Source organism: Limanda limanda, chromosome 21, assembly GCF_963576545.1.
Source record: "Limanda limanda chromosome 21, fLimLim1.1, whole genome shotgun sequence".
NCBI lineage: Eukaryota > Metazoa > Chordata > Actinopteri > Pleuronectiformes > Pleuronectidae > Limanda > Limanda limanda.
Genome location: NC_083656.1, coordinates 7,829,049 through 7,851,308, shown reverse-complemented (window position 1 = coordinate 7,851,308; position 22,260 = coordinate 7,829,049). Strand labels below are relative to the sequence as shown.

The following is a 22,260-nucleotide window of genomic DNA, read 5'->3' as shown; positions in this document are numbered from 1 at the left end:
GTTATTATTATTATTATTATTACCATGCTCAAATTCTTACCAAAATTTACAGAAAGTTAGAAAGTGGTGAAAATTTACAGAATATCTGGACTTAGATAAACACTGTTTTTCTCAAGTAAGAAGGTTTTTAGGTTTAGTTTCTTATTGGTTTTGTATGTTTTTCAGCTCTTATAGTCATACAAAATTTCTCCAAAAAAGATTTCAGCAGCATCACATGGCAGAAGTCCACATTAAAACCTTGTCTCTCTCCGACACTGTATTGTTTTGGATGTCATAAGCAGGTGCCAGGGTCGAACGAGGTGTTAAGAGACTCCTACGAGGGGAATACACTTGATTACTACATGGCTACGTTCCATGTTTGTTCAGCTGCCGTTTGGTAAAAGCTGGTAATGGACTGTAAACACTGGAAATTCTATCAGGGGATGTTTTTTTGTCAGCTGGCCACGTTGATGAAACGTTTCGAGGTTTAAACAGGTTATTTTATTGCAACGATACATTTTACTTTACAATCCCACAGCAGAAAATAACCAGAATATTAAACATCTACAGAAAAGTAAGGAGACGATACAAGTCATAAATGAAGTTAATCAATTTCCACAAGGATCGGATTAGAGTCAACAATTCACCATACTCATTTTGTTTCGTTTTATCACAAGAAAGGAATAAGTGATGTATGAGAATTGTCATTCTGCTTTATTTTCACCTGCATTAGTTTTTTGATTTTATAAAATATAAGTTTCCTCTAAATGCATGTATGCAGACAGAAACAGATACTTTAACATACACAAATTAAATATATATAGAGCATATAGTTGTTTTTTTCTATTTTGTTTACAATCATTTCCACATATGGTGACTCACCAAAGTAAAATAGCAGACAGAGACTGACGCAAGCTTTTTGTCTTCGACCTGTTTGTGTCTTTACAACATGGTTCCCTGAGGCAGAAGTGGTCAATGGTTGGAGCGTAATAGGTCCGTCGGAGTGATGGTGGAGATAGGGAGGATCTCTGAGTGGTGAGTGGAAGACCTGAAAGCCTTGTGAGGAGTCCATTATAAGGTGGAGTGTTGGAGGAAGCCCCCTGATCTGATGGTATCAGTGCCCGGGGGAGAGCGAACAGAACAAATGCTATCAGGCAGCCACACAGGCCGAAAAACATGATCTATATCTCTGCCCAGGAAACTCAGAGTAGCCCAAAGCACACACGTAATGAGAGATGAACCCATAGAGATATATAAGGTGGCTGAGGGGGCCAGTCATCCACCTGAAGACTGACCACCAAGCTGAGGACTGTGAACAGCACAGTGAGTATGGAAGAAAACGGAAAAGAGAGCGGCGTATTGGCCATGGCCGCCTGTTACCAGGGGTTCGATCCTGCAGCGTATCTGCAGTATAACTACACTCCACCGAGGGCAGATTTCGGGAGGACGGACAGCATCGTACCGTGGAAACTGGCCTGTCTCCACCGGGCTTTCACTGAAGGTAAGGAGACGGACCAAAGAAACTTACTGGTACATTTTCTTATATTGTTTTTAAATCGTTTTTTTTTAAACATGTGTGAATTTAATGTCACACCAATGCAGGGACTTTAATGGGAGGTATTCTTACTCATCTTTGGAGCCCAAAACATTGTTTCTTCACAGCTTATTTTGTTTTCTCTTGTTCTGAAACGTTAGAGTTGAGGAAAATGCACGATGAAGGCTAACTCAAGGTTTCGTGATCTAAAATGTTGTGTCTTGTCAAAATTCTTCTTCTTTCCAATGAACCTTTCTTTATACTACATAAGATGAAAAGAAATACAGTTATCCAAATTACAGACAGGAACCAGACATTTTTTTATTTTAGCAGAACTTCATGTTTTGGTATCAAACTCTTTGTTTCTCAGAATCTCCTTTTCTCCTGCATCTCTCCCCAGGTGATGTGAATGGTGAGCTGCTGGTGGACATCGGCTCCGGTCCGACCCTGTACCAGGTGCTGAGCGGCTGTGAGGTTTTCAAAAAGGTGCTGCTCACAGACTTTCTGGAGGTCAACAGGCAGGAGCTGAGGCGCTGGCTGCAGGACGAGGGCGGCTGCAACCTGGACTGGACGCCGTACCTCCAGCACGTGTGCAAGCTGGAGGGACGACGGTACAACCTGATCCCTGCTCAGAATACTTCAGGTTCGTAAAAGTGTTTTTCCAGATCTCACATTTCACTCTGCATTGTCTCCATCAGGCCCTCAGCATGGACGGAGAAAGCTGCCAAGCTACGTCAGGTCATCATGGACGTCCTCCCAGTTGATGTGCACCGCCCTCAGCCTATGGCCCCTGGTGCCCTTCCTTCAGCAGGGGCCGACTGTCTGGTCTCCTGCTTCTGCCTGGAGAGCGTCAGCCCCGACCTGGCAGCTTTCACCAAAGCCTTGGGCCACATCGGGAGGCTCCTGCGGCCCGGTGGCCACCTCCTGCTCATCGGGGCCCTCGGAGAGAGTTACTATTTCGGGGGCCCCGGAGTAAAGATCCCTGTGGTCCCACTGAATGAGGAACAGGTCTGTGCTAGTTTGAAGGAGAGCGGCTTCACCCTGATCCGGCTGGAGGTTTACACACTGCCTCAGGACATGAGGGTCGGGGTGGATGATGTGACTGGGGTGTTTTTTGTAAAGGCAAGAAAAGACTAAAGGATGAAGTGGGAGAGCCGGCATAGGAAAGAGTAATACATGTGAAAGTAGCAAAGCAGATATTAATGAATAAAATAAAAATAAGAATACAGCATCAAGAAAGTAATGCTCCAGTGTTGTCCTCATTGATATATATCATAGTTTATCATTTAGCATAAAACACAGCAGTTCACACAAAGAATATTTTAACATGCTGAATATTTCTTTGTGCTTCAGAGGTTGATATGTGTGTTGGCTTTCGTAATATGTGAGGATGTGAATAAAGACGAAATGTTAAAACAATGCCTTTTTCATCATATTTTTTTTCTGCACATTGTGTTGATAGAATTCTTTGCAATATTAAAATAGGTGGAGTAGAAACCCTATGAAAGACAACATGATAAGTGGGAGAGCATGGAAATAGAAAAAAACATATTCTCTCAATCTCAAAGTGTGTTTCTTGGAAACGTATTTTCTGTATTGAAAAACACTTTTTTCATTGCATAAAATATGTAATTGTAATCTCAATAACCTCTCCAATTTTGTACAGGGTTGGGACATGACCGACAGAAGAAGCCATTTAATGTTGTTGCCATCAGAGTTGAGGCATGTTTAGGGGACTGTCTGCGATTTGGGGCAGAGTAAAATAATAATGTGGATCTAGTGAATTTGAATGTGGTCTCATGAGGGGACTTGTGAACCCTCAGAGCCATTCAAGTTTAGAATATACTTTAAATATCAATATAAGAAAATAACTATGTAATTACAAGTATTGAACACTGGGTGTCAGTATCTGGTCATCTTGAGTCGCTCTCTCTATTTATACAGTCTATGGTCGCTATGCAAATATCTCTTGAGCCCAAACTGGATCCATGTTATTCTTCACCACACATTTTTGTTGATATCGTATTTTTCTCAACAAAGCAAAACTGTTTGTTCTTGGTTTATTTTTGGTTGACGTGGTTGATATTTAAGAAAATTAAAATGTCGTGATTGAATTCCTCAGACAGACAATCACACAAACTCCTGCAGCCCATTAAAACTGTTTTATTAGCAACCAACACAAAACATTGTTTATATACAGGGTCGTGAATGAACCTTTTAATCCTCCTCAAGAACATATTGTGTTTGAAAATACGAGTTTTCTTCCTGCTGACAGTAAGGTACCAACTCACAGAGATTCATGATACCAACCCAGAATAACTGTGCTGCATTATCATGATTAGTTGGATTAGGCTGATGTGATCTAATCTGCTGTGGCTGTGACTGCACCGAAAATCGTCTGTAATCCATCCGGCTTTGATTTTCCTTGACCTTGCGTGTAAACGTCTGAGAGGGAATGAGACCGAAAGATGATGATAATTAGAAGCAGCAGTGATTGCATTTTGATTGGCTTTTAGTTTTTTTCTGACGCTGTAACATATTGTGTATATCATTTAATAGCGTATATCTAATACTATGCAAACCCCGGGATGTTATTCACACTTTCTGTATGACGCACCGTGAAACAACAACCTCAATGTCACTGCTTCTGTGCTGCGACAACACTAAACTTTCATTATAGACAATCAGAACTGAGAAACCATTTATATCTGCAGTTCATACGTGTTAAGTGTGTGTATTAATTGTCCCCGTGCATGAAATTGGGGTCCTGTCCCGAGCCATTTGCATCGCCCGCTACTTCTGATTGTTCATGAGGTGTGAGTTTTAGTACCAGTGTGGTGAAATGGCCTGTACAGTGTGTACACTTGGCACCGAAAAGGTAATTCTCAATCTCATTCTTCACACATGAATAGCTTGGTGGAAAACTCGCCCCAAGACGAATCCTGTTGAATCCTGCAAAAACACAACACCTCCTTGTTCTCGGCGGTTCTCCTTCTGTCTTGTGTCCTTGGATGACTGGTTTCCTTTCGCTGACCGAGACGTGACTTCCCAAAGTCCCGAGTTAAACTTTTCCTCATTAAAATTCTGACCTTCCCCTCTACCCGTCTGTTTGCTCTCTCCTTTCCACATTCGACTTTGTCTCGCATGCATGCCCGCACTCCTACGTCCACATTACACACACTCATACACAAACCCATGCACACACAAGCATGGCCCACACATGTGCTGTGGAAGTCGGTTCCTCGCCAGCATAAAAGCAGCGTACTTCTGTTATTCCCCTTTTCCTTCCTCTCTTTCTTTGGCCTCCCCTTCATCTCCTCGGCGATGGCTGAGATCAGAACTCGCTGTTGAAATGTGTGACGGAGCGCATTGATCCCTGAGCGGTTTGCTTTCTTCTCTTGGATCTGACAAGAAAGAGATTTCACAAGTGTGAGCAGTTTCTATAAGCGGTGCCAAGTGCCAGTGTAAGATGAAGAAGACCCTGCTGTCCTGTACCCACCGGTAGCTGAGTCTGTGTGTTGGCTCGTTTTCTCTCCTCCTTCCTCTTCCTCACCTGAAGAGGAATCCTCTTTGTCCACAGAGGTCATGTCCAGAGAGGCCATGTGAGCCTGGGCCATCCTCTGGACAGCTGTTAACACAAATCAATGAATAGAACAAAGAGTTGAAGATCAGTTAGCCTCTTTAACGGACCCGACCGGACGAATAGGTGCATGGAGGAGATTATTTATGTTTTATCACCTCCGGACAAGAAGATTACGATTTTGTTTGTCTGTCTGCAGGATTAGTCTAAAAACGACTCAACAGATTTCCATGAGCAGATCCGGATAAACAGGTACATCCTGGATTGTTTTTTCACTTTCTTTAATAAGGCCAGTTGAGGCCGTAGCTTCGTGGAGGTCTGCAATCTCCAAGCACCCTCATAGTTTTTATTTTGTTGCTCTTTCAACCTGCAATAGCTGATTACAGGGAATTCAGTACTGATGTTTCTACGTCAAATATTGACTCTGTTTTTAGTCTTTATCTGTCTCTCCAGCTGTTAAATGCAAAAACACACTAACTGTGTTTTACTGCTATTTATTCAGCTGCATTTTAAACTGATATGGTCGTATGTTTAAGTATTTTAAGTATTCAGATGGTAATATGTTGTTATATTTGGTATTTTCATTCATGAAATATAGATCATAGGTATCATAGGTTGCACTGACACTGTAACGTGCTACACTACAACATGTAAATAAAATATTATCAGATAAATATGAGTCCTGATTGCAAATGTCAAATACACAATTTGATACCAACAATAATATTGAAAAATACCATAATGAATTTAATAAAAGAGCATATATTTGAATGTCAATCTGAGTGTATCTGAATGTATCTGTGTGTGTTTGTATGTGTGTGACCGTGTTGCAGCTGTGTGCCCATCCTATAATCCAGGATGATCCCGCACAGACCCACAGCTGCCTCTGCCCCTAATCTTACCCAACATACACATTCACACACACACATTCACACACAAACACACATACACACACACACACACACACACACACACACACACACACACACACACACACCTCTCCCTGTGTTTTTTAGAGATGCTTGTAGTCCAAACAGACACAGACCACATGGCTGTGGATGAGTTAAGCCTCCCAGACTCTTTCATTTGTGTCAGTTGCTATGTAAAATGACAGAGAAATGGGAAACCTGTTTACCTTTGAGTGACGGCGGCTGGTAGGTGTTCGAGTGAACCAGTTTGGCTTTCAAGGCTCCGTTTTCCCCCAGAACCCACTGTGGAGATCAAACATTGCTTTAAAGATGATGGATATACAGTATGAACAGATCTGTTTTGAGTATTGTCGGTGGAATTTTTCCCAATGCATGTTGTGGCCTGAGGTAAATAATGAAATATAATAAATTGCTCTTATTGTCATCTCTTCATTTGTTGGCTTCACAGAGGAAAGGCACCAAACATGACACAATCCTTCAAGATGAAGATAATGGTTGGTACGGGTTTACCTTTCTTATTTTTTATTAAATAACTATCTTTACTATCATCTTTAGTATTTCCTCAGTGGGTTATTTATTATTGTAGTTATTATAGTTTATTATAGTGATTATAGTTTTCATTGTTTTTATTGCTTTTATTCCGTAAAGTACATTGTGTTACGTTTGTGCTACAACTTTATTTATAAAGAACCTCTTCAAACAGCCTCCAGACTTTCAGAGGAACACCAGATAGTCACGAACCATCAGCCCGAGATGCAGCATTAGTTCTGAAAGAGACTTTACTTTTGCTGTGCGCCCACAGGCTCTCATCCCACCTGATACAAATCTGCTCCCACAGAGAATTTGCAGCATTTGCCTGATTTCGTTTCTTCGGCCCCCACAGGACCAGCCTGAGAGCGCTGCCACCACTTTGTGAGCATATAGAGCTTGATAGAAAATGAGGGATTTGTAATGACACCCGACCTAAAACTCTCACATCTGACTCAGAACACATGTCTTTGCATTGTGTTCTGATGCATTGGGATCTCTGACATTGAAGGAACTGGCATCTCATCCACAAATGGTGCACGGTCACTAGCTGGTGTACCTGGTGTGGGCTGCAGTCTTCATCTGGTGAAGGTGGATCTGTCAATCTGAAGAGTGTAGCTGGTGTCGGCCTCCGCCTTCGAATCTTAGCCGAGAGAGAGAGAGAAGGAGAGAGAGAGATTTGTATGTGCACAAATATCCCTGCAGCGATCAACAAAATTCTTCCCCGTGTGCTTACTGACATGTTTTTCCCCATGACAACTACTCATGACATTACATGACAACGTTTACAAGATTGTTGTGCAGATTGTACCTGAATGACCCAGCAGGATTACATCGTGTCATAGATGGCAACTGGATTTACTCACTGTTTCCCTTGCATGTTCCCGCATCACATGACAGTAATGATTTCGCTTTTTTTAAATTCTGCTGCTGTCCACTGTGTTATTTCACCACGAGACGGGATTCAGCTTGGACTTAAACCGTCTAACGTCACACTGCGGAATAATTCTCAGGAATTGGTTTGGTGGCTGTGTCACTGTTTGAATGTTGGTTTCCCGTTATTTCGCTTTTAAGATCTTCACAATAAAGTCATGAAGGGAGACGTCTTGGCTGTTTGTTTACGACCGTTGTATTATTGCTGCAGTAAAATGGAAACAAAGCAGGCTTTATATAAACTGTGTTAAACCATCTCCAGTAGTTATTGCAGCTTTGAAATACAACCAGTGCTGCACCTATCTGTTGCTGTTGAACAGAACTTGAGGTCTCCACTCGGGTCACAGACTGTGGGCTCAAAAAACTGTACATCTGAAATCCGGCAGATTCGTCATCTTCCTTTATTTGTATGTGTGGAGCGTGAGTGAGTCACAGAAATCAATTGTTACACAACTGATCGGTTTCAGTCGGCTGTTATAAAACTGTTGCACGTTGAGAATGATGAGCAATATCAAATGGAATATTCAAGTTTATCCAGTTGTTTACTCTGAATACATTTTTACAATTCCACCTCTACTGACTTTGAAACCAATTTTTAGCATTTTGATTATAGTAATAGTATTTATGTTATGGAAGGTATACAAACACTTGTTCAAGTACTATTCAGAGGGAAATATTTTTTTTTATTTATTGAAAAACTCACCTGGTGTTTCTTTTATTGTCTTTAAATGTTTAAATTTGTAATTGCACTGCATGTATTTTCTGTTTTATGTGAAGCACTCTGTAAACCTATTTTTTTGAAAAGTGCTATATAAATATAGTGCACTGATATTATTATCACCGCTGTACATCATTTAAGAAAATGTTAGACATTAAACTGCCTCCCAGTATCTAAAGTGTGTAAAATTAACTCCACTAATGATAATTTAAGTGAGGTTCTGTACTTTTACTTTTGGAACATAATGCAGTACTAGAGTATTTTAATTGATTAGATCATGCTTAGAAAAAATTTATCTGACCAGAAAAAGGGTCCCGTTTTAAATTCAGTTAAAAAACACATCTTATCTGAGCTCTGCAGCCTGTTTAAAACGTCAGACTGGTGTGTGAAGACAATTCTTAGACAATATAGTTTATTTAAAGATGCATGAAAGCATTTATCAGAAAAAGCGGAATAAGAGCCAATGTCAATAAAATTGTACGGTTTAAACAACACAAAGTAAACACAACCATATGACACATTATTCAGACTAACAATAAATAAAGGTGTACTGGCACATGTGATATATTGCCTCACATCAGCTCTATTTTTATAACATGTTATGTTTATAAGATTGTTGCGAGATGCGAGCTGCTGCCAAGCCAATGGCAGATGAGAGCGTGGGCAGGAACGAGTGGGCAGCTCTCACGTTGGAGTAACTCTCACCTCCCTCTGTGTGCTGGGACTCATACATATTCATCATTCTCTCAACAAAATTACATATGCTGGCATTGTGTGTGTGTTTGTGTGTGTGTCAGAGTGTGTGTGAGGGTGTGTGTGTGTCTGTGTGTGTGTGTGTGTGGTTGGTCAAATTTGAATATGAATTAACTAAGAGAACAGGGAATCCACATTTTAAATGCCGTAATCCAACAAACATGTGTGCAATTTCACACAAGCAGATGGACACACACACACACACACACACACACACACACACACACACACACACACACACTCATACACACACACACACAGACCTCATGTGAACTACACCACAGGTTGAGAACCTGTCTGAAAGCCTGTCCAGGCCCAGTGACCTTTTATAAGTGCTGTAGCCAGAAGGTCAAGCACCTGCAGGAAACACAGGATTTCCATCAGGACCTTGTTGTGCATGTTTGAAATCATTATTAAATATCAGTGCTATCTAAGCTTGTTGTGGATTAAACTCCATTTCCTTGTGTTGGTTTAGAACAATTTGGATCAATTACTCTTCTTCTTGACCATTTGGAGGATTTAACAAAGATTGGATAAAACTTTAATGAAAAACAGTTCGATGGCCATTTTACAAAACTATTTCCTTTAGCACTTTAGCACATGTTTACAAGTGAAAGAATCCCATTTTCATGGGTTTTGGAAATCATATTTGGTGCAACCGATCGCATCAAAACACGCCAGTGAGAGTGAGGACAGCTGGACCGACCGCTCTACGCCAACTGTGCGTGTCTCATGTGTTTGTACATTTGTCTGCTCTGATTTTACACTGTTTTTATTCCCTGTTTGAGAACGATCCAACGAAATTAGAAACTCCAACCAGGCTGCAGTAGCTCTGCCACAGAATCTTGAATCAGTATACCACCTACTCATTTTTGGTTTGTGGGACGACCTTCATCGTAACCTAACATTCAACTTCAGTGCATTAACCTGGATGTTCATGAGGCAAAATTACATCACCGGATGCGTGCAGTGTCCTGACGAGACCTTTATACAGAAATAACCCATCCAATTAATAATCACGACCATTCAGTGAAAGCATAAGTCCTTTGTTCATACGATGCTTTCAATCAGTTCTGTGAATAATCCTGTTCAGAGCTGGATTTGCCCGCAGCACATTCAACAGGAGACAAATCAAACCCACCGCTGCCATTTCTGACCTGCGAAGAATTCTTAAAAATAGCTTAGCGCCTGATTTGAAAATTTCATTCAACCAGATTATTTGACTGGAAACACAATATTGATGCAGTAGTGACGTGGGCAAGTCTCACAAACACACACACACATACACACACACACTCACACACACACACACACACACACAAACACACATACATACTGTACACATGTACACTCGATAGGGGAAGTTCCTGTTCCAGGTCGACTCCACAGAATGTATTTAAAGATGGACGCATATCCACTTCCTCCCATGACCTTCATCGTAACTTACGTTACGATGAAGGTCATTTTGAGCCGGGTCTGCACGGTAAGGATCACGGTAGCCAAGTCCCGCCAATACAACCACTTGACCAATCGAGAGTCAGTCTCAGCTGTCAGTCGTGATGTTTCACCAAGTTTCTACAACATTAAATAACTAATAAAAACCAAACGTATCAGAAACATGAACACTTGAACATACAAACATGTATCAGGGTGATAAGATCTACCTAAAATGGCAGTAAACATCTTTGACACAAATTTACCTAACATCTGCTTTGTCTTTTTAATTTGGTCCATCCGCTCACATGGAGGAAGCAGGGTTTATGATATGACCATTAGGACACTTTAGCTCACCTGGTCACTGCTTCCAGTTCCTAATATTCATTATTACCCTGTTAGGAATAATGCCTCAACAGGAGCAGGATGAAGAATGTTGGGTTGTTGGAATAAGTCTCTGCTGGAGTTTAGCTCTTGGCTTCGCTGCAGTTGGAATTTGTTCTTGGCGTTAGCGCTTTGCCCTTGATTCTGGGCCTCAGTCATCAACAGCTAATCTCTTCGGTTCTAATCAGTCATCTCCTCTCCTCCTCCTTTCCTTTCCAACTTGCCTTCCGTCAGTTATTCTTTTGTCCTTTTTCACTGTTGTCCTCCTCAACACTCTTTCACTCATTCCCCTCCACTCTTTCTGCTTATCTCTCCTTGTGCCTGTTTTTCCATGCTACTGCCATTTCAATGCTAATATTGTGGCTGTTTGGAAATGTTGTGCAACATCGCTTGGCTTACCTTGCACTACATCTCTCACACGACACCTCCCCCAACTGTGATGCCAAAGTGTCTCGAGCACCCACCACTGGTGACTCGCTGCAGTGTAGGTCATGAACACCACCTCCTCCGTGTCAGTGGATGGGACATGGCCCAAGTTCACCTGATTTCTCTCAAATTTTCCCAAGATGGTTTCTGTCATTTTAGGGTTTTCATATCACATCGACGTATGCTCAGGTGTTCATGTTTCTGATAAGTTTGGAATTTGATGTTCTAAAAAAAGGGGTGAAAAGGCATCATTGACAGCTGGTTCTTTTCAAACAGCCACTTCTCTCTTGAGGATTCATGTTTGAGTCAACGACTGATCAACCAAACACTCAGAATCTAAACAGTACTGTTGCAGACTACATGAGACAAGAGAAGTGATGAGCAAAATATGTGAAGATGAAATCCTCTGTGTGGATAAAAGTGAACAACAAACGCCCCTGATCAGCTGCTGCCACAGACAACTAGAACATGCTGAGTTCAAATATCCAGCGAGGCGCCGGGTTTGCAGCATTCAAGTACATGTCAAGTACAGTCGAGTTTCATCCCACATGACACAATTATTTTTACAATCACCTACAGAGGCAGCTACAGCACTGTACTGCTGGAGAACAAGAAACAAGAGGGATTCTCATGCAGACGGCTCACAATATGGATTATAAAACCAATTTTGCAGCTGGATGAGTGTTTTTCCCCTCGGCTGGAATCTGTGCATCTTAAACATTGTAGAATTTCTTATATCCTGTACATTGCAACAACAGATTTAGGATCACTCACCTAAGACACAAGATAACATTTGAACCTCCTAACCTTTTGCGTAAATTACAAGGAAATGATCTATGATGGAGGAGTTGAAGTAATCTTAGGTCCTGAGTTGGTAAGTTGCATCTTGAGGGTTGATACTTTCCGTGTCCACTGAGAGTTGCATACTCATTCTGGTCAGTGGTCACATGTACAGTATGTGCCCAAGGTTCCACCATATTAGTTCGGGGCCTTTGGCTCTCTGTTCACTTCCAGTCTGTGTGTGTGAGGGGGGGAAATTAAACATTTGCTTCCTGTGGCGAGGCAAATCCTGTGGCTCTGAATTTGCGTATCTGTGACCACATTTACATCACAGGGGCAAAAGGGAAATTCCAGTGGACTGGTGGAAGCAGAAACTATGAAAGAAGAATACTATTAGTAATAAGAAGATCTAGTTTTCCAAACCTGTCCTTGTTAGTTTACTAAAGTGTGGCAACAAATTTTTATAAGAATCAGAGTTGTGTTAACTCAAACTGCGTTTCTGAATGAAACTAACAATTTAGTAGCACTTAAATGGCACTTACATATAGCATTTTGTAGTCTTGCTTTATTTTTGAAGAAATTGTACTTTCTTGATCCTTGTTGTTCTTGGTTTGTACCCTCTGGGTTGAATGCACTTATTGTAAGTCCCTTTGGATAAAAGCGTCAGCTAAATGAAATATAATGTAATCTAATGATTGAACGTGTTTATATTTTCATGAAGTCAGACCTGTGTGGCTGTTTGAAAAAGCACTCGAAGGAGCAAAAGGCAAGCAGTCCAAAGCTTAAGAGACTCCAAGCTGAGCCGGAAACAAAAGATGTGTGAGTGCTTAGATATTATTGATTTGTTCATTTATTTTTTCATTTCCCATTCTGAAACAAACAGATGCTCTAAATCTTCCAAATCCTCTACCAGGGAGTACTAAAGACGTCTGGTCGCCGATGGGATGTCCCTCCAGGGGGCGTCCCACCATTTGGTTATGTACGTCTACTGTCTTAAAAGCAGAATAAACTACGTACACTTAAATTTTATTTGCTGAGGGAGACTGTATCTCAAAGTTATCTCAGTGCTACCTTGACGACCTTTATGGACCGTCATCATTGCCAGACTTTAATAGCTTTACGTTTAATAGCTGCTCTGCCTCCATATTGCACAGGCCAATATTTTTCCTGATCACACAGCAATATTTCACCAATCAGGGTCAGTGTTCGTGCACGTCAGCAGCTTCACCTGCTTTCACTCCCGGATGATTCAGCACAAGCTACAAAGAACTGCCTCCATGCTTTATTTATTTCACACAATGCACTCACCACCTCTTTCTAATAATGTGACAACCGGATGTTTTGGTTCACAGATTTATTACTCTGGGACACTATCTCATTTTTTAAATTACAAACAGAGCTTTATCTCCCACTTCCTCCTTTTCCACTCTACTTGTGCAGGAGAGGAGATGCCTCATCACTTTTGAGAGCTCCAAACAACTGAGGCTGGGCGGCTCAGCTTAATCCCAGCTGCCCACACACTCTGCGAGGATAATACGCAACATGGACTAGTGGCAGAAACTTGGACTATGGGCAGAAAAGGTCTCCTGGATTGATCTGTCCAAAAATCCAAGAGGATTCTCCCTACCCTGTCTAGTGCCCCTGAGCAAGGCACCTTACTCCCCTAACATCTGCTCCCCGGGGCGACGTACATGGCTTCCCACTGCTCTGTGTGTCCTGCACCAGATGGGTTAAAAGCAGAGGTTAAATTTCCCTCCTTGCATGAGTGTGCTTGTGCATGTCTGTGCATGTGTTTGGGACAAATAAATGTATCTTAATCTTCAAAACATCCAAAATGACAGAGTTCTGCAAAAGTCGTGCTAGACGGGTTATGTAACCGTCTGTCAACTTCAGGGGAAAGGGGACAACAGTTGTTTATTCCAACCTGCACTTTGACCCACAATGGCCAGATAACAGTAAATCTCTCCATGCACCTTCCACATAAAAGTTTAGATATTTGTTCTTAGTCCACACACAGAAAAAAAACCTCACACAGTTTGGGAAATGTGACCCAGATTTGACCTCATTCTTCCACACGTGCCACCAATACAACCATCACAGCCACTATCACCCTCTCCCACGTCAGGACCCTTAACGCACCACACACTCCCTGGGGGTCTCACCATCTCCACCTGCCGCGGGTCCAGCTGGGTGGGCACGGCGGAGGGCACGGAGAACTGGATCTTCCTCCTCTCGTCCTTGTCCGCCTCCCGATCCATCAGCTCGTTGTCCGCGGGCAGCAGCGGGTCCATGTCCGGAGATGTCCGAGGAGGAGGTCCGATTGAACTGCCCGTGTATTAATCTAAAATACCGTTGACTTAATATTATATTATTATATTATTAATGATAAAGTAATAATAATTCAGCTGTATGGGTACCAGCAGCATCCTCCTGCCACATGCAGCAGATCTCTGTGGACTCTTTCAGTTGCGTTTGTCAGTCTCTCTCTCTCTCTCTCTCTCTCTCTCTCTCTCTCTCTCTCTCTCTCTCCCTCTCTCTCTCTCTCACACGCACACACGCACAATCGTGTCTCCGTGACTTCAGAGGACATATTACTTAGACTGATTTCCTGGAGACAGAGTAACTTACCCAACCCTCTTAACCTAAACCTGACCTTGACCTAAACTTGACCTGAATCCAAACCCTAAACATAACCTTACTCCTTATCCTCACCTTACAATTAAATTTTATTGTTACGTCCCAATAATATGACTATGTAAACAGTTTTTACGTCCCCACAAAAAGAGTAATACCTCAATCACACACACATATACCCACCCACACACACAAACATACACAAACATACACACTCACACTCCACCCATGTCTCTGGCTTCCAATTCAAAAGTGGCCCAGAAAGCAATTTCCCTTGAGCTGGGCTGAAAATAAGACATTTCTAAAAGTGTCGATTGAGATGCCTTCAGTGTCATATGAGTTCAAAACCTTCTCTCTTTTTTAAGTCTGCATGAGATAATTCATAAGGAAAATGGACTGTAAAGACAAATGACTTGCACAAGGGTCTGATAAGTTAAAACATTAAAAGATAGTTAGATGCTGAGTATCACAGGTTTAAGACTTGATTGAAGTGTTATAAAAGCAACGGCCCCTTTATTAATTCATCTAAATATAAAAAAAGTAGGATCATCATCGCTACTTTGGGCTGTTTCTGATCTCCCTGGAACAAGTGAGCTGGATTTGGAGATTGCATTTAAGCGAGTTGAGAACATCACAGGCCGATGTTCCTTTCTGTCTGCGCAGGACCTGATCCACTTTCATCACTGAATCGTTTTGAAATCGCATTTATCCTCTAAACAGTGTTGGTTTGTTTTTCTTATCTTGTTCTGTGGAGTCAAACATGAAATTATTCTGTCTCCACACGGATTCATAGGTTATCTGATACACAGAAGTGCTGTAGATACATAAGAGGTAGTGGATTGGGAGATTCATTGCCATGGAAACAGTTTCTCCTCTCAGAATTTAGCGTTTGCAGTGGAGTAATGTGTGTGTAGTGTGTAATGCTGGTGTCTGTGTGTATGAGTGAGGGAGCTTACACGTGCACATTTATACATATGATGTGTAAACAAAAGTGATAGAGAGATAAAGGGAAAGATTAAATCAATGCTTATCTAACTTCTTGCACATTTTAATTAGCGTATGTATTGATAACTGATTGCTTTTAATTTGGTGTATAAACGATATGTTATAGACTGGGGGAGGCCCCTTAGCCAATCACGTTCTATTAGACCCCCACACAAATATACAATTGTAGCTGAATTCTACCTCATGCATGAAGCTTTTAGGAGTTTCTCACTTTCTAAACGGACAAACTATTTGTTTTCGTAATGACTGTAGATGAAGCAGCAACACCATCCTGTGACCCGGGGGCTCCCACATTTCTCTCCCAGCCCCAGTGAGCCTCTCCTCTTCACCCTGCACTGGAGTGAACTTGAGAAAAGCTCTGAATCTCTGTCAGCTCCGGGGAGAGTTAACTCAGACCTGCAGGGAGAGGTCTTCGGATGAAAAGCAATTGCACCACCTTGTACATTTCAACCCAGGCCATCTGTGGCTCGGCTCGCTCTCAGGACGACTGCTGACCTCGGAAAAATGGGCATATGGTCGACAACGTTTGCGTCACTGTGCGTCAAGGTGTCATGTAGAACTTTAAATGTTTAAAACAGGGGAGATGTATTTGAATGGAAGCGAGAGGAGGTCAACAAACCACATCCTGCTCTGCAATCAATCACTCAGATGTAATTTGAATGCTTTGAGCCGCCGATAAATAATCTTTAGGATTATAGAGTTATAACCAGAAAAGATATATACCATACCCATTAGTGTTAGTATCAACAATGTGCCACACTGGCACTGTCCATAAAACCACAAGGGGGCGCCAACTGACTTGCAACATTCCCTAATGGTTGATCAATATAGACGAATGATATATGTCTGGCATCTAAATAAACTGCATGTGCAAAGGTTCATGATACAATTATACAGAGGACGATCAAATCTGAACGTACTGGGGGATAATGCACCAGGAACCTGATTCAAAGCATTTTAAATAACCTAACACATCCAAACCTGAGTGAAGATATTAACCATTCAGGCCATTTAGACAAATCAGAAAATGAAGCAGCTGGAATCAAATCATTAAACAGGATGGAATGAAGACCAGTTACATTTGAAAAAAAAATAGGCCGAACTGTTCTAATAACAATATAACAATGTTTTTAAAGGTCTTCAGTGTGTCCTTCTTTGGAAGATTAAGACATTTTCAAATATTCTCACACTCTCATCACCAGAAAGTCAAAATTTAGACAAATCTCTATAAAATAACTCCATAGCTAACTCCATCTCTCAATAGCTTGGTTAAAACAGAGTAAAGGAAGTGATGCATAACTTGTTTCTCTCCCTTGCACCTGTTTCTGGAAACCACTAGATGTCCCCCACACAACATGAACAGAGAACTGCAGCTCCAGTTCTGAAACTCAACCATAAAACTGATACTGAGTAATGTGTATGAATAATTATGACATGAAGTTTACGTTTCAACATAACTTTTTAACCTCTAGACTCCTCTTGACCTTTGACCTCCACAAATAAAAGCCAACGCGACTAAAACAATAATAGACCAGATTTCTCACTAATTTAATTGGCATACATTTTGTCATTCACGGTTATAAAAAACCTCATGTCTTTACAATAAGAGATTCACATTGAGGAGTGGAAGCAACATGGTTTGTAGCATAAAAAGAAAAAATACATCAGAAAACACAGCTCTATAAAGAAACAGAGCTTCCTTTTTATTTGTCAAATGTCAATTTGATGTGTTTATATTATAATAATGAGGAATGAGAGAAATTCAGAGTATGCAATGTTAAATGTTTATTTTTGCATCTCTACGTGATGCAATGGACACATGGAATTATACGTGACCTTTGGGGATAAAGGTCATGAATACTTGGAACCATATCTGAAATGTGTGCTATTTGAACATTTTAAAGTAGAGGATTTTAGGAGGCAGCCATGACCAGAGATACTGTCCTTCACTTGTGATTCAAGCATTTAAAATAGACATAAACTGTGCAAGGACAGTGGTAAATAAACCAGTGGTGATGATAATACTTCTCCCTCTTCACCTCTTTCTACATCACTCCTCTTCCTCCTCTCTCTCTCTCTGTTCCTCTCTTGTGTTGCCCCATCTTCTGGCCCCTCTCTGCAATCTGTGCCTCTGCCACCTTTGGCACCAGCCCGCCCACAGGCACCTGTGCCAAGCCTGGCAGCCCAAACCAAGACGCTCTGCTTAGCTCAGTTCAAATGACTCGTTTAGGCAATTGCACCCTGACTCTGATCTTTATTGCAGGTCCCTTATTCATCCAGGGCCTTTGTGTGGACCCTGTAGTGGTATCTGTCTATTTCTTGTTGGTGGTATAACTAGATTATTTCCCCCCTTATGATATTTCTGTACAGGGATTTGTAGTTGTTCCCTTTAGCCTATTTGTCAGCAGGACATTTAATCAGTTTTTCCCACAGGGGTGATGCGGATGATTTAGGTTCAGGAATCTGTTTTTTCTCATCCGACAATATTGGTAGAAAATAATCCTATAACGATCCAATTGGATGATTCTCATTTGCTGTAGCCTACATTTTGAATCATGTCACAGTAAAATATATTATTATGGGAAAAAACATCTTAATATAGGATTACTATAATTATTTCTCATGAGGATATTGTTTGTCCTAAACCTTCTATATGAGATTAACCTCGTTTTTTTTCACCTAAAGATGCAGGCTAACAGAAGCCGGTTTGATTTTTTGTGTGCCATTCACTCCTTATTCCATTTTCTCTTTCAGCTCGGTGACAGATGGCGAGTCCCTCTCCCCCAGGGGGAAGCCAGTCTCTGTGAATGCGGCCGCATGTCAATCACCGGCTCTCATGTGATGGCTCTTGCCAATGACGTGCCAGCCATATGGGCCTGGCATCAGAGCTGGTATGTAACCCACCCAGTCCTGCCTCTGAGGTGCCACATGCACGGCTCCTGCTCCTGCGCGCATCAGCAGCATCAGCAGCATCAGACAGAGGAGGAGAAGAGAGAGAGAGAGAGAGGGAGAGAGAGAGAGGTGTGAGAGCTGAGCATCCGTGCAGGGCGTGTGGATGTGATGCCCACCCGGAGAGACATGGTGTAAACAAACCTTCGCCCCGTCACTGAGCTCCACCACGGAGGTAGGACAACATTTCCAATCGATCGATTCTGTGCCTGATCCGATATGTGTCGCTTCGGTCTTTGTGTTTCGTTCACGGACAGAGATCATTAAACCTGCTCTTTAGGAATTAGGGAGAATTTCTCTCTTCGCTCGTCGTTTTTCTCACATGCGACGTGATCAAATTAGTTTTTTTTTTATCTCCTCTTCGGGCTCTTTATGGTCTTATCGAAGGTATCGATTCCCCCCCAATATTTCGTTCTGCCAAATCAATAATTCCACATTGATCAAATTCAGAGAAATTCTACTATGGTCGTTTTGACATGTGTCATTTCCACTCTTCTATCTTTAAGCTTTAGAGAGAGTGTTTTTTGTTTTGTTATAACTGTTCTTTTTTTTTTTTTTTTTACTGTGTATGTGTTAGTGTGTGCGTGTGTGTGTTCCGTGCGCACGACGTGCTTCACAGCACCGTGGGGGTATAATTCTCCGTGGAGACACGCGGGGTAATTGACAAGGTATTGGTTGGCATTAATTACATTGTGGTTACAAGATTAGAAAAAAAACTGCGACTCCAAACGCACAGCTGAGCTCAGGATGCTGGCAAATACAGAGAGGAATCATAGCATTTAAAATCTGCTTTAATAAATAACCATTAGTCTGAATTACTGGTCAGTGTGATGCCATAAACATAGAGGGAAATACACGTTTATACATACAATTTATAATATTAAAATACAATGCTAACTCCTGGGCCTGGGAACCTTTCAATGGAGGTTTGATTTACCAATAAATGCATTTTTAAATAAGGGAAAACAGACGTCAGTGAGACATATACGAGTTAAACAGACTGGATTTCAGCTATGATCAGTGTTGGATAACGTGTGTGGCCCTTTGGTGTCCAAAATTGGCTTCATAAACTTGCAGGGTCTCTTCTCCTTAAGCCAAATTTCAATATCATTATTGTAATTTAAATGTGTCCCACTGTATTGTGTGTTATTTTTAACATTACAGAGATATTCTCAAGGGGGCTGGGAGGATGGGTGTCGTTTGGATAAAGTCCTTTTTAAATCGGATTTGGACAAAAACCTGTTAATTGAGACATAAAACTCAAATGTGGGGGATCCAGTGGTCCAGCCGGGCAGCCGAGACTGTGCTGGAATTCCTCCAGGTTGGTGTAATTTATAGGACGGAGGAGGGACCGCACCCTTAATGCGTCCCTGGGGGACCATGAAGCGTGAAGGCCAGCTCCGCTCCCTGTGCCGGACTGCTGGAGGGGGACAGGCCGAGGCACGTGTGGAGGCCGAGGACTGGCCCACACGCTGTTGCTGTATAAATAATTACATTTAATCATAGAATTCAAAAAAAGACCAATATCCAGTCTTTTGGGTAATCTTTATAATAACAAGCACAGGTATTTTTATAATTAAAAAGGTGAGAAAAGGATCCAAATCCTACACAAGCCTTTAGACAAGGCCCAGGTAGTTCAGGTCAACCAATAATCAACCCGATTTATCACGAATTAAACACGAAAACTTTGATTTAAATTTTCTAAATGTGCGATTGTAACTGTTTTAGGAGATACTAAGAGAGTTCAGCCTGAGATCGAAAGGGGAAATAAATTCCGTAAAGGCCTTCCGTTATAATCTCATAACACATATATTTCGAAAGATACATGAACTGTTAAGGGAACAATATAGGACATTTTCTCCAGGGTAAAATATGCAGCCTCCGGCCTCGTGGATCTGCCTGAGCCGGGCTCTCTCTCTCTGTGCGTAAAGACGCACAACAGTCCGACTGAGTGTCTCTTGTCTCTTGTCTCTTGCAGGTCTCTCGCCACGATGTTGAGCCGCCTGTTCAGCGAGGTGCTGCCGGACGTCCAGAGGCTCGCGGCCGACTGGGCGGACGACAACGAGAGCGAGGACAGCAAGGACAAGGACGACGGGCACGGGTCCGGGCAGCTCGGGGGGGACGACGACCTGGACGGGCCGCTGGAAGGCATCAGCCGAGCCGAGTCTGAGATGGCCGACGACGACGACGACGACGAGGAGGACGAGGCCGAGGAGGAGGAGGAGGAGTGCGGGGACGAGAACAGCGGAGACAAGCCCAAGAAGCGCGGCCCCAAGAAGCGCAAGATGACCCCGGCGCGCGTCGAGCGCTCCAAGGTGCGCAGGCACAAGGCCAACGCGCGGGAGCGCACACGCATGCACGACTTGAATTCTGCACTGGACAATCTGCGCAAAGTGGTTCCGTGCTACTCCAAAACCCAAAAACTCTCCAAGATCGAGACCCTGAGGCTGGCCAAGAACTACATCCTGGCCCTGGGGGAGATTTTACGCAACGGGAAGCGCCCAGATGTGGTGGCCTACGTGCAGATGTTGTGCAAGGGCCTGTCCCAGCCCACCACCAACCTGGTGGCCGGCTGCCTGCAGCTCAACACCAGGAACTTCCTGACGGAGCCGTGCTCGGACACAGCCCGCTTCCACATGCCCAGCTCGCCCTTCTCCGTGCACCCCTACTCCTACCGCTGCTCGCGTCTCTCCAGCCCGCACAGCTTCCCGCCCGGCTCCGGCGCGGCGCTCAGCCTGCGGGGGGGGCACTCCTACGGGTCTGGGTACGAGGGTGTGTACCCACCAGGGGGGGGCACGTCCCCTGACTACAGCAGCCCGGACTATGAGGGCCAGCACAGCCCGCCGGTGTGCCTGAACGGCGGGCTGTCCGGGAGGCAGCAGGAGTCCTCGGACACGGACAGGAACTATCACTACTCTATGCATTACTCCGGACTGAGCACGTCTCGACCTCCAGGCCACAGTCTGCCTTTCGGGCCCTCGGGAGCGCGCAGTAGTGGTGGTGGTGGAGGTGGAGGTGGAGGAGGAGGTGGTGGTGGAGGAGGTGGTGCCCACTCGGAAAACATTCCCCCCTTCCACGACGTGCACTTGCACCACGACAGGGCTCCTCCATACGAGGACCTCAATGCGTTTTTCCACAACTGAGCCCCGGTCGGGCTCTTCGACCTTCCAGTGACAATCCCATCATGTGTAACGATGTTTGGAAACAAGAGGACGAGAGACGGAAGTTCCACAGAACCCACCTCTGACTTCCCTTCTGTATTCTATACTGATGTCATCCCTATACTGTTGTACATCCTCTCAAAGTGTGTCCGGTATTATCATGTATGCAGAACGACTGCAGTGACCTAAACGATGTACAGGCCCACGAGGAAAAAAAAGAAACAGAAATAAAAAAAATGTTTTATAATTGTCTGAAGTGATGAACGAATCTTCTTGTGAACAGTGAGATAGAGGCCTCGAGGTGAGGCTCTGTTGTTTCCACTTAAATATCTTAAATGATTTAAAACTCTAACACACACACACAAACACACAAGAAAAATAAAAACAAGTAGATAAATAAATACTCGTAAGGACATACAAAAAATACGTCAGTGAGTTTTTTAAGTTAAACTGAAAGCAAATATGTTGTCTATAGGTATGTTAAATATATTTAGAGTTACTTCATCCTATTTATCAATATTGTTATTATTTGT

At 42.7% G+C, this 22,260-nt stretch overlaps 3 protein-coding genes across 3 annotated transcripts; 2 read left to right on the top strand and 1 right to left on the bottom strand.

The window, feature by feature from the left end:
* Window positions 1–1,308: 1,308 nt before the first annotated feature.
* Window positions 1,309–2,650, top strand: LOC133027836 (phenylethanolamine N-methyltransferase). The gene is made up of 3 exons (XM_061094979.1): window positions 1,309–1,480; window positions 1,914–2,124; window positions 2,212–2,650. Exons 1-3 carry the CDS (start codon window positions 1,309–1,311, stop codon window positions 2,648–2,650), a joined length of 822 nt encoding a protein of 273 aa, XP_060950962.1.
* A 1,010-nt stretch (window positions 2,651–3,660) lies between these two features.
* On the bottom strand, window positions 3,661–14,402 carry LOC133027837 (protein phosphatase 1 regulatory subunit 1B-like). Its single transcript, XM_061094980.1, has 5 exons — window positions 14,141–14,402; window positions 7,110–7,193; window positions 6,229–6,304; window positions 5,013–5,141; window positions 3,661–4,917 (listed from the first exon to the last, which is right to left on the bottom strand). The coding sequence occupies exons 1-5, from the start codon at window positions 14,267–14,269 to the stop codon at window positions 4,784–4,786; spliced, it is 552 nt and encodes a 183-aa protein (XP_060950963.1). The 5' UTR covers window positions 14,270–14,402; the 3' UTR covers window positions 3,661–4,783.
* A 6,155-nt stretch (window positions 14,403–20,557) lies between these two features.
* On the top strand, window positions 20,558–21,709 carry LOC133028251 (neurogenic differentiation factor 2-like). The gene is made up of 2 exons (XM_061095445.1): window positions 20,558–21,554; window positions 21,606–21,709. Exons 1-2 carry the CDS (start codon window positions 20,558–20,560, stop codon window positions 21,707–21,709), a joined length of 1,101 nt encoding a protein of 366 aa, XP_060951428.1.
* Window positions 21,710–22,260: the final 551 nt, after the last annotated feature.

Excerpts from the sequence above, each read along its gene's own strand:
- LOC133027836 (XM_061094979.1), top strand. The coding sequence starts at position 1,309 with ATGGAAGAAAACGGAAAAGAGAGCGGCGTATTGGCCATGGCCGCCTGT. Across the intron at positions 1,481-1,913 it reads CCACCGGGCTTTCACTGAAG|GTGATGTGAATGGTGAGCTG; the intron begins GTAAGGAGACGG and ends ATCTCTCCCCAG. Across the intron at positions 2,125-2,211 it reads TGCAAGCTGGAGGGACGACG|GCCCTCAGCATGGACGGAGA; the intron begins GTACAACCTGAT and ends TGTCTCCATCAG.
- LOC133027837 (XM_061094980.1), bottom strand. The coding sequence starts at position 14,269 with ATGGACCCGCTGCTGCCCGCGGACAACGAGCTGATGGATCGGGAGGCG. Across the intron at positions 6,305-7,109 it reads AAGACTGCAGCCCACACCAG|TGGGTTCTGGGGGAAAACGG; the intron begins GTACACCAGCTA and ends TGATCTCCACAG. Across the intron at positions 4,918-5,012 it reads ACACACAGACTCAGCTACCG|ATCCAAGAGAAGAAAGCAAA; the intron begins GTGGGTACAGGA and ends CTTTCTTGTCAG.
- LOC133028251 (XM_061095445.1), top strand. The coding sequence starts at position 20,558 with ATGTTGAGCCGCCTGTTCAGCGAGGTGCTGCCGGACGTCCAGAGGCTC. Across the intron at positions 21,555-21,605 it reads TTTCGGGCCCTCGGGAGCGC|GAGGTGGTGCCCACTCGGAA; the intron begins GCAGTAGTGGTG and ends GTGGTGGTGGAG.